The 16,131-nt window shown below is 42.7% G+C and overlaps 1 protein-coding gene across 1 annotated transcript in view; it reads right to left on the bottom strand.

The window, feature by feature from the left end:
- The window catches only part of LOC117260077 (calsyntenin-2-like), a 373,596-nt gene that overhangs the window by 44,078 nt on the left and 313,387 nt on the right, over positions 1 to 16,131 (bottom strand). Inside the window, exons 9-10 of the mRNA XM_033631954.2 lie at positions 10,840 to 11,002; positions 2,967 to 3,133 (exon numbers count right to left, since the gene is read on the bottom strand). Coding sequence (XP_033487845.2) covers positions 2,967 to 3,133; positions 10,840 to 11,002 — 330 coding nt within the window. The remainder of the gene's footprint in view (positions 1 to 2,966; positions 3,134 to 10,839; positions 11,003 to 16,131) is intronic.

Genomic DNA, 16,131 nt, shown 5'->3' with positions numbered 1-16,131 from the left:
TGCACCGGTTAAAAGGTCCAAAGCATGCAGGGGCAACCCCAAATTTTAGTCAACCACTTCAGTCAGCCATTGATTTCTATTCATCTCACTGTGCAGTGGTAGAGTATGAACCTCAGCTTGCTGAGACTTGAAACTTACTTGAATCAGGTAATCCATCAAAGTGAACATCATGTTTGTGCTGCATTACCATGCAACAGTAACGTAACTTTGAAAGCAACATGTTCACTGTGATGGATCACCTATTCTAAGGTAGTCTCGAGCCTTTGCAAACAGATTTTCATTCTGTACGGAAATCAGTGGAAGGCAGAGGCTGCACAGATGACAGGAAGGAAAACAGTAGCATAATAGTAAAAGGAAATGTGTGTATTCATGAAGAAAACACTGGCATGGCCTTTTAAACCAAGAGAGGAAAAAACAGTCAGTGGACTCACCTCACAAGTACAGTCTGACAGAGGTGTGTGTTTTCCTGCAGAGTTTGATGGCAGGGATTTGAAGCCCTTCTTACTTTAAAGAGGGTTTAGTGGTCTCCTGCTAGAACTGCAGAGTGCACCTAGTGTCTCCCATTTCCTTAAACTGGCTCTCAGCAGCAGGGCGACGGTACTTCGGCACTCCACGGGGCTCTCCGTGCACTCCCTCTCCCCTGTCATTTTCCCCTTCACACCTTCCCTTCTCTTGCTGTCTCCTCTCATCTTCTGTTCTCTGTCGCTATACCTCCCGTCTATCTGCCTCAACCTCCCACCGTCTCTCCTTCCCTCCCTGTTATTCTCCTCTGATTGTGCTGTGCCAGTCCTGCACCTGCTTGGCTAAACTGTCCTTAAGCTTCCCGTGGACTTAAGGGAGCCAGACGAGTGTGCAGCTAAGAAGAAAATGAAATAGCTCTCAAAAGATAAATTACACTGGCTCTAGAGAGGTTGTCCTCCTCTCCTCTTCTCTCCTCATCCTACCTTGTCTTCTCAAAAGGTTGGCAGGGATCTCTTTGCTGCAACACAGCACAAGGAGCTCTACAGATTGAGCAGCAGAAGTGAAGGGAGACAAGAAGACTGAAGACAGAAAGACAGGGTAAGAGTTAAAGGAGCTGAGGATGGGTGGATAGGGGGCCGGCTTTGAGTCTACACAAACCCCTATCCATCTTGTTTGCCCTCTATCTTCCACAGTGCAGGGAGATGGATTAGCTGAGCTGCTGAAAGAGGGGTGGGAGGTGTCTGAGGAGTTTCAAGGAAACCAAGTGGTGATTTAGCTGTGGTAATTTAAAGAGGAAGTGTTTTTGTGTCGACTGGGATCAAACTGTGTGTTTCTGTGCATGTGCACACACCAGCGAGGATGTTGAATGTATACTCAGTATAGTGAGCACGGTCTCACTCTGAAGTCATCAACATCCGCTTGGGCAGTGACTTGTGGCATCAGAAACCAACGAAAAAGGTATCCTTTAACGTTGGCATGATACACAGTCGGTTGCCTTTATAGTTTAACGGTGCCCGCTGGTGTCAGGGGGGAAATGCAGCGGGACAAGGACAAAAGTTAAGGCAGCGAAAGTCAGAGTGGGGCGGATGGGTCCAACAAACACTGACTTTCACCCAAGAGAGCGATGTTCATGTCCCGTAAGATTCTAAAGCCAAACCCTGTTCTTTTTGCTAAACCTAACCACTTCCTTTTGTTGCCTGAACCTAATCCAAGTGTTTGTTGTTGAAGGAAAAAAATGTCAATTTGCGGTGTTGTACCGGCATAGTGGATTTATTTGGAAAGAGACTGTATTTAAACATTAAATTTCCTTTTGATAATGGAAGTGTATCTTGAAAGAAGAGAAATTGACGCAGTGTCCCAGAACATCAACAACAAATGCACCTAGGCTACACTGCACGTCATATGTGGACGTGGAATGTCCATGACCAAAACATCAATATGTGACGAGGTCGGAGTGAGAATGTTGTTAGAAAAACAACTTGAACATGTCAGAGATTGAATTTAAAGATATGTTAATCATTTAGGCAAATATGCTTTCTTGCCGAGAGTTAGATGACAAGATTGATACCACTTTCACGTGTAAACTGTGAATATGAAGCTATGGCACATAGCTTAGCTTAGCATAAAGACTGGAAACAGCTGGCCTGGCTAAGGTAACAAAATCCACCAACCAGCACCTCCAAGGCTCACTAATGTCCCAACTGTCACCACGTTATATAACATTTGTTTAATCCAAACGAAAACTGAATTGTAAAAATGATTGAACAGAAAATCCAACCTTCTGGGATGGTATACATTCTGTTCTTTTTGAGCATGTATTGTATTGTACTTGGGGCATATGGAGGACACAGTGCACAAGAATCGTTCAATATTTGGTCAAGATCCTCCTTGCTGCAGGAAGGAAAGCAATTACAAAGATGATGCTCCACATCACCAACAATGGCTGACCATCATAGACGATATTCAGGTGAGAATCTTACATACAGGACATGAATGAATGAAGGACAATTTGAAAATGACTAGGATAAAGATAATAATGCTGTCTAGGTAGAGGTTGGACTTGTTTACTTCTGCAGGCTCTGTTCAACCTTTTTTATGCTCTCGAAGTTTTTCATTTAATGTATATAGTCGAGCATTTTCTGTTGAAAATCCCTTAGATTTCCCACCTACATGAGGTATTCCTAGAAACAACTTCAAAAAGCAATTAAGTAAAGGGAGGAAAGACAATAGAAACCATAGGACGAGGTAAACCACAGCCACGACAGTTTATTTGTTTTAATTATTGAAAATTTGACTTATTTTCTATTTACCCTGGAGTTTCAATATTCATTGATTGAGGACTCAAAAAACAAAATACAGCAGGTGTAGCTGCACAAAAAACTTGGAAATGTTAGGATGGACCTAATGGAACCTGTTTCTATGTAAGAGTGTACTGTATCTCTGTAGACAAATCAATAAAAAGGAAATGTTTTTTAAAAAAAAAAGATTGATGAATAAATACCTACCTTTATGTTCTTATCCAGACTCTCGAGGGAGTTGATGTCTAGTCCCTCTTTGCAGGCCTGCAGACAGGAAATGACTTTCTGACTCTCGATCTTCCCCGGTCGGATGGTCAGTCCGGACAGGCTGCCCCGGAAGTACTGAGTGAACCGTGGCTTGGTCACCTCCCCACCTACACACACAACCATACACACACATATAGTGAAACAGTTTATGAGAGGCCTTTCTGAAATTTAAAGCACAAGTTTATTTGAGGCTTGTGGTGACACTATTGGCTAGAAGCAGTATTTGCTTTGGTGTTTATCTACCCATGTTGCTTTAAGCACAACAACAAAACCTACTGTACAACAAGACATTAAAGTATCTACCAGAGCAAACACAGTGACCCTTCACCCAGTCTTAACAATCATTATAATGGGTCACAGAAACCTCGCGTAGATATTTGTTTTGGGGGTTAGGGTTAATCTACAGTAATTACCATCAAGTCATGCTTGTCTCTGTTGGTATGTGGCACATCTAAGTCCCTTACACACTACAAGATCATCAAGCTAACAGTGACCTTATCCTCTTTCTAATTATAATCCTGATGACCAAATTATGACTATAATTGGCCTTAAGATGCATGTTTTGTGCCTCCGTTCTGTGACTAAGCAGCAGGGTGCTGCTGTAAAAGTGCAAGTGTTACTCAGCCAGCCCATCCAGGCGAGATAAAGGTAAGGAAAAAGTCAACACATTTAAAGCATGTTCTCTGAACTCCGTAAAGGCCAGTACCAGCCAGAAAAGTCTCAGAACCACTCATTAGCCGAAAGGTTACTAGCTTTGGGTAGCACAACTTCACCTTTATTTTCTCACTACCTCTTCCCTTCTCACTGCTTGGCTCCAGCTCTGACTGTAATCCACCAACGTACTGAAAGTACAGAACAGTCCCTCCATCTAATGACATTTGTTATAAAAAATAATCCTTACACAGTAAAACGTATTCATAGATTAAAAGGAGGATGGAGCAAAGCGAAGATTGATGGGCAAAGATATAGTGAAGGTAAGGTTTTTACTAAGAAGCAGTCTTTCTGTCTCTCTATCAATGCATCTGTTTAGCCCCTCTGCAAAAGTCTGCTCCCAAGTGATTGTTTGAGGCAAGCGGCAAAGAATGGCTTTTAGCATTCTTTTCTTGACTTCACCGTTGAGATTGTGCGTACAGTAGTCAGTTGCTTTGTGCGCATTCACTGAGCTTACTGGGGACTGTCCATTGTTTCGACAGCCCAATATTCCGAAGTCACAAAAAGTTCCTTTGAACCAAATCCCTTTGACACCCTGGTATCCCTCCTAAAACCTCCAAAGGGCCATTTTTTCAGATGGCACTCACCGAAACAGAAGCACATGGCTAATTATTATGCAGAATGACATCATCGGACCTTATAACTTTGGCTAGCATACGTTGCCACTGTTGATTGGGTTGGTTAGGTTTAGGCATGAAGAGTGGGATTGGACAGGAATAGGATAAGAGGTTAGGATAAGAAGATAAAGGTAAGCCAATCAGAGGCAGAGTAGGGTAGGTGGTTAAAGGTGCATCAACGTCATTCTGATAGAACTGTCCATGTGCTTCTGTTTGGGAGAGTGTGTGGCATATTTTCGGAGAAACAGCTCTTCAGATTAATGGCCGTTTGTTTTGTGGATAACATGTTATTGGACAAACAGCATTTTGGGCCAAAAGGATATTTTTCCAGGCTATTGGGACTTCGGAATTATGAGCCATCAGAATAACGTCATGGCATCAGTTCATTATCCTGTGTATGTGCGTCTACTGACCATATAGGAAAGCTGCTACTTGCTATTGTAGCCTATAATTCCACCTCACCAGTAGATACAGCAAATGAGGGAAGTGGTCCAATCATCTCACTGCTTTTTAGCCTGACTATTGTTAAAAGCATCACCAGCATGGAAAGTAGAGCACTCAATAACTCCGATGACGATGCATTTGGGACCTTTACATTATGAGAAACAGGACAGTAGCTCCCATGCTGCTCTAAACTGACCTCTAACCCCCTCTGCATCCTGTACATGCCTTTCTTGACCTTTCTATCTGGCTTGAGTACGACCCACATTAGGTAAATGTAACAGTATGTCTTGGCTCCTGAGTATGCATTGAGCAGCCTCCCAGATGCATTCAGTTGCTGGAGGAGAACCAGGAAATCCAGTTGGTGGCTGAAGAAATACTCTGCAATATTCTACAGTAACTGGAGCTGGGGGAATCCTCAATTCAAAACCCCTCAGCTACACTTCATCAGACGTTCCCAACCTTGACCAGGTAATTCCCTGTGGATGATGCAGGCACATGTATCACTGCCCTAAGTGATGTATCCAGGGTCTGAAAAGCTTAGTCAGTGCAGGTGGAGACACGGCTGACCACTACTGGAAACACTTTATCATGCCCTACGGTGCTTTGTGAAAATATAAATTAGAATCATCCCTGCAGTTGCTAAACTGGAGCTACATTGTGCGCTATGGCCATCTGGAAAAGAGCTCCCTTATTGCCATTGTAGCAGAGTCCGACTGGTTATGTGATATACCCAGATCATATCAACCTTCTAGTCTGTCATCTGCCTGCCTGCCTTCCCAGTCACCAGAATTAATGTTGGCATGGTACATTTTAACAAACCAGGGATAGGTTACAGTTGTATGTTATAACAAATATGTTGAAACTTCACATTTCAGTAATGCTATGGTTAATGTGGGGTTAGGTTCAGACACAAAACTACTTGTTTACGTTAGGAACGGATCTGTTTTGGCTTAAAATACTCACTTTTGGTGGCACAAGCTTGGCTAAAAATACAGTAATGTCTAGATTAGGTACTTTTTATGACACTATTCCAGTAGGAAAGTCAGTGATGTCTCTGTATAAAACAAACACTTGTCGTGGTGGTATCCCCAGTGGAAACACAGTGATGAGATGCTAATAAACAACCACGTTTGGTGACTAAAAAGATGCTTGAAACACAGCGATGACTCACTAAAAACAACTAGTTTGTTGGTCTCAAACACTGGTCTGCAGCCCTGGTGACACCATCTCCTCCAATACCCAATGACAAAGTCAGCTCATATACTAGTTCACCCCTTAACAAAAACATTGCTATGATATGTTATAAAACGTACAATGTAACATATCCATGGTTTGCAGAAATGTGCAACGCCAATATTTTCTTGGCTTTGACTGGGAAGATGCAAATATGGGGGCAGCTACAAGAATTGACTTTTTGCTAAGCCCTGCCCCTTTGTGATGGTCCAACAAGCTGTTGGAGTAAGCATGGAGCCCAAATTACAACAGTGCTTCCTAAAGAAATATGATCATATTTTGGAAAAATTAAACAGAGATTCCAGAGAGAAGCAGACAGAGGGGTCTACAGTCTGTGTTTGAAAGATATATCCAGGATGTCAAACTGACTCAGCAGCAACAACAGGTTAAAAAGACAAAGATAGTTAGAAGCTAAAGCCGAACTATAGGCTACAGACCACAGTGTAAAAGTGAACCTCCACAACACTGGTGATCGCCAATGCTGAATCAGTGTGTACAGATAAACGGTGTTTGGCTTCACCGCCGTGCTGCTGCCACTACCCGGACATCTGCCGCTGGACGGGCAGGGATCTCTGGGAGAAGTCACACAAGTTTCCCTGCTTCCCTTCACTGGTTCCTATACAGCAGGGTTGGCCTTTTTTCTTTTCACTGTTATAATCATTAAAAAGCCAAAGCAGCACGTGTATACACTAGGCTATATCTTCAGTAGCTAGCTAACCCTACACTTTTCAGGGTTTGATTTTGGTTTTGGAACAGGGAAGAAACGTGTATCTTTTTCCAACCTCTCCAGGTAACGAGTATCATTAATACACGACGTGCCCCAGGCACAACATTTAGCTCCAAATCCACAAAACCAGCCTGAAACGACTGCATTAGAGTCAATGGAGCACAGCTGTGTTGTTGTCAGATCCTGGTCTGAACCGGCCCAATGCTGAAACAAGAGAAACAAGCAGAAAAAAATACTTGTTGATGTTCTTTTCATGCTTAGTTTTCTGTCGTGCCAATAACTGACAGTTCAATAAAAAATGTTCCTGAACTTATCCTATCAAGCTTTGGACAGCTGCGTAACTACCTAATAAACCCACAAGATCCCATTTGGATACCAAACTATCCCAAACATATTCTTTCCTGTTTTTTATGCCTCACCTGCACTCCTTCCTCAACGCAGTTATTTTCTTCCTTTTTCCCTGCCCTCTCTCTAGATGTCCACCTATGCGCTCGGTCCCACCCTGACAGATGTTATCAATTTAGGCTTTAGCCAGAGAAACCATTAAGGGTCCCAGACAGAGACGCAGAGGAGAGGGGATTAGCGAGACGCTGCGGAGCGAGAATGATATGGGTGATAAAACCGCTGATCATTCCACTTTACAGAGACTGTTTTTTACGTGGTGTCAGCTCTCTTTGCTCGTTCTGTGCAGCGCTCGTGGCTCTATAGATCCTCACTCTCCCTTCGCCTCAGCTTTATTTGCGTAATTTCCAGAGGAGCAACAGATGAGACCGGAGAGGCATGGGTGAGCTGGAAATAGGATCATTACTTAAGTGTAAGATAGTCTCTCATTTAATTTGTGATTTATTGTGAGTGTACCTGTATCAGCACCTGTGCGCCTGCGTTTAGTCATTATACTGTATACACACAGATATTTATGGTTCAATTTGTGCATGCGTGTAATCTTCAATATTTCTTCCTGCATGCTTGCTGCTGCGATGAGGGGAGTCAGAGAGGCAGAGCAGCAGCGTGTGATTACACAGTCGAGGAAAAAGAAGAATGAGGTGAGATGAGTGTGTTGCTCTTCACCACTTGACTGTTCCACACTTCTGGACATGAACACTTGGAGCCAGGTCAGAGGGTAAATATAGGCTGACTGTGTGAAAACTGCACAGCCAGCACTTACTCTTAGAGGTGAGGAAGGAAGGACAGGTGGGGGCAACCCTTCTATCAGAGGATAGGAGAGAAGTGCAAATGCAGACTTTACAGTTGGGTAATTCACCGCTTTGTTGTTGCAGGAAGTCACTCTAACAAGTGCATTGCATGCATCTTAATGAGCAATGCAATCTAGCAGTTTCCCCTGGCGGTGTAGTCTTGTTTATTATGGTGCAGACACATCTTTCCTGGGAGCGACACCCTATAAGCACCACCACACTCACTAACACATACAGTGCATATATTCACACATAATTAAGGGCTTTCCAAAAGACTGGGTATTTGATATCAAGATGAAACCTCCTGAAACATTTTAATGTGAGCAATGGAGGTCTTAAACAGCCAAAGACATTTGGAGCGCTGCCAACTAATAGTCGACCAAACGTTAGTCAACCAGTATCGTCATTAGTCAGCAAGATTTCATTAGTCACTCAGGAAAAAAAGAGAAACTATATTAGGAGTTGCACCTTGTCAAAATAAATCAAAACCTACTGTATATGACTGGACCATGTGGGAATTTACTTTGAAAGGACAGACACAGGAAGAGGCCACACTCAGCAGTCAGACAGAAGTCACGGCTGACCGCCCGACTCGGACTTTCGCCACCTTAACTTTTGTTCTTGTCATGCCGCGTTTCCCCCGACGCCACACCGTTAAACTACAATGGCGACCGTGTATTATGCTGACGTTAAAGGGCGACATTTTTTGCCAGTGTCTGATGCAGCAAGTCACTGCCCAAGTGCCGGGTTTGGGTTGAAATAAGTATGTTTGCTATGGGGTTATGGTTCAGTGTTATATAACGTGACATAAATACGTTGTACTTGATGTGCTTATGTTACTCTTGGTTTTACATGGGACACAAACAGCGGTCTCCTGGGTCAAAGTCCTGTGTTTATTCGACCAATCCACCACCCTGACTACCTCCCCACATGGATTTTCTCACTCCTTATACTATGTCAGCTCCTCAGAGCATCAAATATCACTGTGGATAGGTTGACATTGGAGTTAGCTGAAAATCTAGTGGGACTCATCACGCCAAAGGGAGCCTTGCGCATCAATATCAGATGCCGAAGGGCATGGCAATGTGTCAGTATTTGACACCTTGGGAGTTGGACCTTTCACCCCCTTAACAACAACATTGTTGTCCAACTATGTTTCCCAATGCATCAGAGTCCACTTGTCAGCCACGTGGTTGTTTAGTCAGCACCAGAGTTTGATTGACAGCTTTCACAGCAGCCTAAACAAACCAAATCAAATTGTCCAACATATCCGAGAATGTCGGAACTGAACCAAACACATTTGGTGTGAAAGATGACTAAACTTAGCCTCAAGGTAACGCAGAGGCAGAAAGCATCATTTTGGAGTAACTCATTATTCACAGTACACAGTTATTGTGTCATTGTCACTGCCATCACCTCTCAACCAAGCAACAGCTTCAATATATTAGAGTCAGACTAGTCTGATTATATTGGACTGACACTTTCAAGAATCTATACTTCAGTGTCTTTAAATTTGATTACATTTGCCCAAAATGTTTTTTTTTTTCTTAGGGTATGAATAGCCTCTGAAGTAGAATTTATTGTGCGCCATCTTTGGATACTAAAACTGCCCTGCTAATAAAAACTGATTCATGTGTGTTAGCCGCCCCCAATGGCAGTTTGAGGCAGGTTTAATTGCAGACTTCATAGACTGAAACCCTAAAACCTTGTCACACCACACTAGAATGCTTTCTTTGGATAACTATCTGAAATATGATAATTCTAAATTATGTTCATTTGCTGTGGTCAGGACAGAATTTATTTCCATGCGACAATGCTGACTGACCACTTAAATGTTATGAACCGTGAAATTATATCATGGAATTTAATTAAATATGGACAAAATATCACAGTTGTCTGCCGCCATACTGTTTGGAGCTGACAAATCTTTTTTATTTACCCTGTCATCCATTTGCACACAATCACGTTGTCCTGTTTGTAAGGCCATTCAGCAGTGCAACAGAAAGGCAAAGATAAACCCACTGCCGCAACTCTGCAAATGTTGAATTTCTTTTCACCACTGCTCTACAAACACACTCAGAGCCGAGGCTTCTGGAGCCAGTTAGATAATGAATGAGCTCATCTTTGCAACATGTTTGCAATCAACAAGCTGGACACTTAAAGCTCCTCGCCTTGAAAAGGCAATCTGCTGTGGCTAATGTTCAGATTTCAGGATCACCTTTACAAGTCTTTACTAAGGATTAGCCCACAACTGGAAAAAAAACACTGAAATAGTCTCTGAACTCCTTTTACTATTCAAGGCCCTTTTAATCCTACTAAAGGCTTGCAGTGTCAAACGAAAGTACTGGGAGGGGAGGAGGAAGACGAGGAGGAGGAGGGGTTCACTGCCACAGATGAAAGCGACACAAGATGACCTGCTCCTGCTCCGGCACAAAAAGATATCTTGACTCTTTATCTGAGGCTAAGCATCGCTGAGCAGTCTCATTTGGGCTATCAAATCAACGGTAAGCTGTACTGTGTGAAAAAGTGCCCTTTCTTCTCCTCTTGTGCAATTAGTGGCAGCTATCAGTTTAGAGGACAGTTTAATTGTGTGCCTTCATTCACGCTGGTTCAATCATTTGTCAACGGCAGACTAAATGCTCTTCTTAATAACATTGTTCATTCAAGGCCAAAGAACATGTTCCACACTCAGTGAATAACAGTACTTCAGAAAAAACATTATTCATATTGTTGAACTTGGTCACATGGACGCTATATTCATCAGCAGAATGCCCAGTATACCTCATCTTTTACATTTAACTTTTATTTTAGTCACAGGCTTCCCCCTTTCATTATCACCACCTCATCATAATCATCATCATCATCGCCACTCAGCTGTGCCCACTTACCTTGCCAGCAGGCACCGACTGTGAGCTGCACGTCAATCTGTGAGGGGTGGATGGGCCAGTCGTCGGTCACCAGGTAGGGGTCATAGGTCACTCCGTCCACATAGAGCGTCACCACCGGGAACTCTACGTTGATGACGTAGTAGTGCCACTCCTTGTCACAGATCTGTCAGAGAGTAGGAAAAAGAGAAAAGAAGAGTGTTGTTAATGGACATGTTTTTGGACCCAGAAAGTCATACATGTTCTAAATAATCATTTAATTATCATGCTGCACAGCTGCCGTGGTTATCAACTTTCAAAGAAGTCGTGTGACACTTAAGGAAGTTTTCTTCCTGAGAGTAAAATTGGAACATTGATACCACTCTGTACACTAAATATGAAGCTACAGCCTACTGAACAGGCCCATCTGGCACGAGTCAGGGGCCACCTCGACTTTACCCACAAAATGTCACTCACAATAACTTGTACTGACAAGGAGGAGACCCAAAAAGACCACAAAGAGATGCACAGGAACTAACTACAAAAAAATGGGCAAAACAACCACAAAAAGACACAAAACCAGTACAAGAAGACACACAACAATCACAGGGAGGCAAACAATAAATACAAAGACACACAAAATGACAAAAAATGACACAAAATTACATTTAAGAGACACACATTTACCCTAATAACATACAAACTTGCCTCACAGAGAGCAACCACAAAGAGACACAAAATGACCAAACAGACACAACACAATCATAAAAGTGACACAAATCAACCACATGAAGACACACAACAACCACATGGAGGCACACAATGAAAACAAAGAACACAAGAGCCATAAAAGGGCCAAGAAAAAAAACAATACAAAACAACCACAAGGACACACAAAATAACTAACAAGAGACACAAAACTACCAATAAAGAGACACAAAAATACCGTCAAGAGACACAAATTCACCTAAGTAACACACAATATTGCCTCACAGAGACACAAACAACTACAAAGAGACATAAAACAACCACAAGCGACACGAAATGACCAAACAAATTTACCAAAACAACACAACAAAGCAACCGCGAAGCGACACAAAACAACCACGTGGAGGTACAAAATGAAAACAGAGACACAAAATGAGACAAAATCTCCAAAATATTACCACAAAGAGACACAATTTTACCTCGAACAGACACGAAACACGAAATAACAAACAAGAGACACAAAACTACCAATAAAGAGACTCAAATTTACCCCAAAGAGACACATAACAAGCACAAGAAGACAAAAAATAAATACAAAGAGACACAAGATGACCAAAGAGACTCAAAATTGTCTCAATAACACACAAAATGGCCTCACAGAGACACAAACAACTACAAAGAGACATAGAACAACCACAAGAGACACAAAATGGCCGCACAAATTGACCGAAAAAGCACAACAATCTCAAAGAGACACAAAACAACTACATGGAGGCACAAAATGAAAACAGAGACACAAAATGAGACAAAATTGAAAAGAAAATTACCACAAAGAGACACAATTTTACCTCAAACAGACACAAAACTACCAATAAAGAGACACACGTTTACGCCAAAGAGACACATAACAAACGAAATGGCCTCACAGAGACACAAAACAACCACAAAGGGACACAAAATTGCCTCAAAGAGACACAAAACCACCACAAAGTGTCCTGCTCCATATCTGTGCCCAGGGGCCCATTGTCTCATAATCCCCCTATGGCTACAGCCAGCAGTTGGTTGGCTTAGTTTAGCATAAATACTGGGACAGGGAGAAACAGCTGGCCTGGCTCTGTCTAAAGGTGACAAAATTCATCTACCAGCACCTCTAATATCTTAAAATCCTCTTGTGATGTGGTGTCACTGCATCAAAAAAGAAACAAAAAGAAACAATCAATGTACTCCTAATGGAAGGAAGTTAAAACAGCCCTTATGCCATTATCCTGCACAAAGAACAACTCAAAGGCTGACAACACTGAAAACCATTTTGGCCTCGGTCCTCCTGAGGGAATACAAAGCTCCTTGATCCTCCCAAAAAACAATCTACTGAACTGATGTCATTCTAATGTGATGTGGAAACACTTACAGTGTGCTGGAGACAGCAGACTGATTGACACAAAATTAATCACTGATGGTGATGTAACTGGCCTTTTTTTTTTGGGTATATAGGGTTTTAAATAGGGGCGATGATGTGTGTGTCAAATTGGTAGACGTGTACAGATTATTCTCTGATGCAGCACCGTCCATTGTCCCCTTTGTTTTTAAATCCCGTAAGGAGAAACCCACAAAGTCTTTGTTGGGCATGTCTGTTTTTCCTCAGGTACATGACAGTGATTATTTTTACATCCATTCAGGTGAGAGAAAAATAAACAAAAAAGAAGCACACACACTCACGCACCAGCCCACACTTGGACAAATGGGAAAACACACACATTCACACTTGAACTCCACCAGTGGATTGATGTTTTTTTCCATGGGCATGACCTCCTACTACTTTAGCTCTGCTATTCCTCTGTTAATCCTTCTCTTTTTATCATAGAAATGTGTTAAAGGTGTAGTTTTTTTTGGCAGAGCACTTGTAACAGTGATAGATGGTGGTTTTTATTATTTTAACTTTGAGTGCTACCCAGCAATCCTGCAAAGTGCCATTATTAAATCAAATGTCTTGTCCTTTTTACGCTGCTGATGTGAATCTACATTATGTTGTCTCAGTTTGGAGGGATGTTTTTTTCTGTCGCAGCTCCACCTTGTGATTTATTGCGAAACAACAGCAGTATATTTTGCATTCATTCTTGGCTTGTGAAGTTTTAAAGCCGAATGCTCTCCCCTGTGCTTAGCACTCACTGGAATGCATTCGCACATTACCTGTTTAACCTCTTCTGAAAAATGCTTGACTGTGCCACTCTTCAGCATGCTTGACCATTTACCCTGCCTTGCCGTGCATTTTAATTGACTGCACAAGCCCACTGGTGCCTGTCTGCGTGTCTCGGAGCATATCTGTCCCTCCTTCCTCTCTTTCTGCTTTAGGCTATGCTTCACCTCAGCGTTGCCAACACTCATCGGGCCGTACTTCATCTCTCACTCTCGACTCTTCTGATACAACCTGGGACAGCCTTTGAACACTTAGCCTTGAGTAACCTCTTTCTCTAATGAAGAACGCCGCGCAGCCTGCTTATTAACACCATGCTAGCGCAGCAGATGGGAGCGCTAATCAATCTGGTCCATTTTCGCTGCTATTGAGGTGCGAGATACAACATCTGGCCTATTGGTGATCATTCCGCACAGCTGCTTAACACATATGCGGCATGTCGATGTGTTGAGTCAGTGCTCCGAATCAATGGGGGGATAATCTGATTGTGGGTTTGATGGTAGTGCAGATGTGAATAACACTGATGGGACTGACTTTGATTGGCTTGTTAGGTTGTTAGGACATACCTAAACACAGGGGAGCCATGCACCTGCAGTTCCTATGCATTGTGCACACAAGTTAGATATGATTTCAATGTGTCTCCAGGATACATTCATAATACATATTGCACTTGGCTTGTGCTCCTAATCCTAAACGTCGCCCTTGCATTATCACCGGGATCACATATATTTTCTTTCTCAGTCTCGTCACATCTCATTAATCATGTGCCAAGTGTAAAACATTCACATGCACACACACTAATCCCTCTGACATTTACACATGCAGACTATCTCCTCCCCATGCTCTGCTGCTTCTTCCCTGTTTTTCGCTGTTCAGTATTTCAAAGAGAGCTCGGGCCCATGTGGGATCTGACTGCCTAGTGGGTGACTTCCTCATACAGGCTTCAAAGGGGAGACAGCAAGGCGCTCTTGCCTGAGAGGAGTCTGCCTCTGCCGGGTTGGGATATCAGTTGGAGATCTCTCTCAGGGAGTAGAAGGAGGGAGAGAATTATGTAGCCACACATGTCAATACTACTTTGTAATGCAGAGGATGAGCCTGTGACTAGGGTAAGGCTGACGTGGGTGTTTGAAGAGCGAGGTGGATACCAGTTTTCTTGGTGTTAGGCTGCTGATAGCTAATATTAAGTTCAAACATAAATCTTGTGCCTTACCAGTTAAAAATGGTACGAAAATAATAAAAAGTAACTATAGAACTGAGTTATTATATCAAGGACACTTTTAGCCTGACCACTTGACAAGCCACAAACAGAAGCAATGCATGATGACATATACTGGCTCACATTTAGCATTGCATGCCTACAGAGTTACCTGTCTAATTCTAATCAGCAATCCACATTCAGTGTTTTCTAAAGCATTTGCAGAGAGTTTTCGATGTCTGTCTCAGGGAGGAGATCTGCCTCTGTTTTGAATACACTGGTGGATACACTGTGGCTGATGCACAACACTGTCTCTTCAAAACAGCAGTCAGTATAGGTGTGCATAGGGACTACCAAACAGAGGTCAGAGATGTTGTGAATTGGTGGGGGGACATGACCCCCTCTCAATTAAAGCTGTCCCCCTCTAGAATAATTTGAGACACAATTAATAATTTTTGAACAATGCAGTAGTATTTATTGAAAGCACAATGTAAGCGGTGCTCATTATAATCGTGCAATAATGTGCTATTTAAATCTTAAAAGATTTAGTACTCCCCTCCCATTCCTAGTAGTGGTATATCCCACACTCTTTCCAACGGACGGGGCTAGGCTGGACCTGGCTGCCCACATCGCACATCGCGGGTTAAGATGTACAGTACAGGCCAAAAGTTTGGACACACCTTCTCATTCAATGCGTTTTCTTTATTTTCATGACTATTTACATTGTAGATTCTCACTGAAGGCATCAAAACTATGAATGAACACATGTGGAGTTATGTACTTAACAAAAAAAGGTGAAATAACTGAAAACATGTTTTATATTCTAGTTTCTTCAAAATAGCCACCCTTTGCTCTGATTACTGCTTTGCACACTCTTGACATTCTCTCCATGAGCTTCAAGAGGTAGTCACCTGAAATGGTTTTCCAACAGTCTTGAAGGAGTTCCCAGAGGTGTTTAGCACTTGTTGGCCCCTTTGCCTTCACTCTGCGGTCCAGCTCACCCCAAACCATCTGGATTGGGTTCAGGTCCGGTGACTGTGGAGGCCAGGTCATCTGCCGCAGCACTCCATCACTCTCCTTCTTGGTCAAATAGCCCTTACACAGCCTGGAGGTGTGTTTGGGGTCATTGTCCTGTTGAAAAATAAATGATCGTCCATCTAAACGCAAACCGGATGGGATGGCATGTCGCTGCAGGATGCTGTGGTAGCCATGCTGGTTCAGT

The sequence above is a fragment of the Epinephelus lanceolatus genome, chromosome 4 (genome assembly GCF_041903045.1).
Source record: "Epinephelus lanceolatus isolate andai-2023 chromosome 4, ASM4190304v1, whole genome shotgun sequence".
NCBI lineage: Eukaryota > Metazoa > Chordata > Actinopteri > Perciformes > Serranidae > Epinephelus > Epinephelus lanceolatus.
The sequence above is the reverse complement of the archived record's forward strand: the minus strand, read 5'-3'. Positions and strand labels throughout refer to the sequence as shown.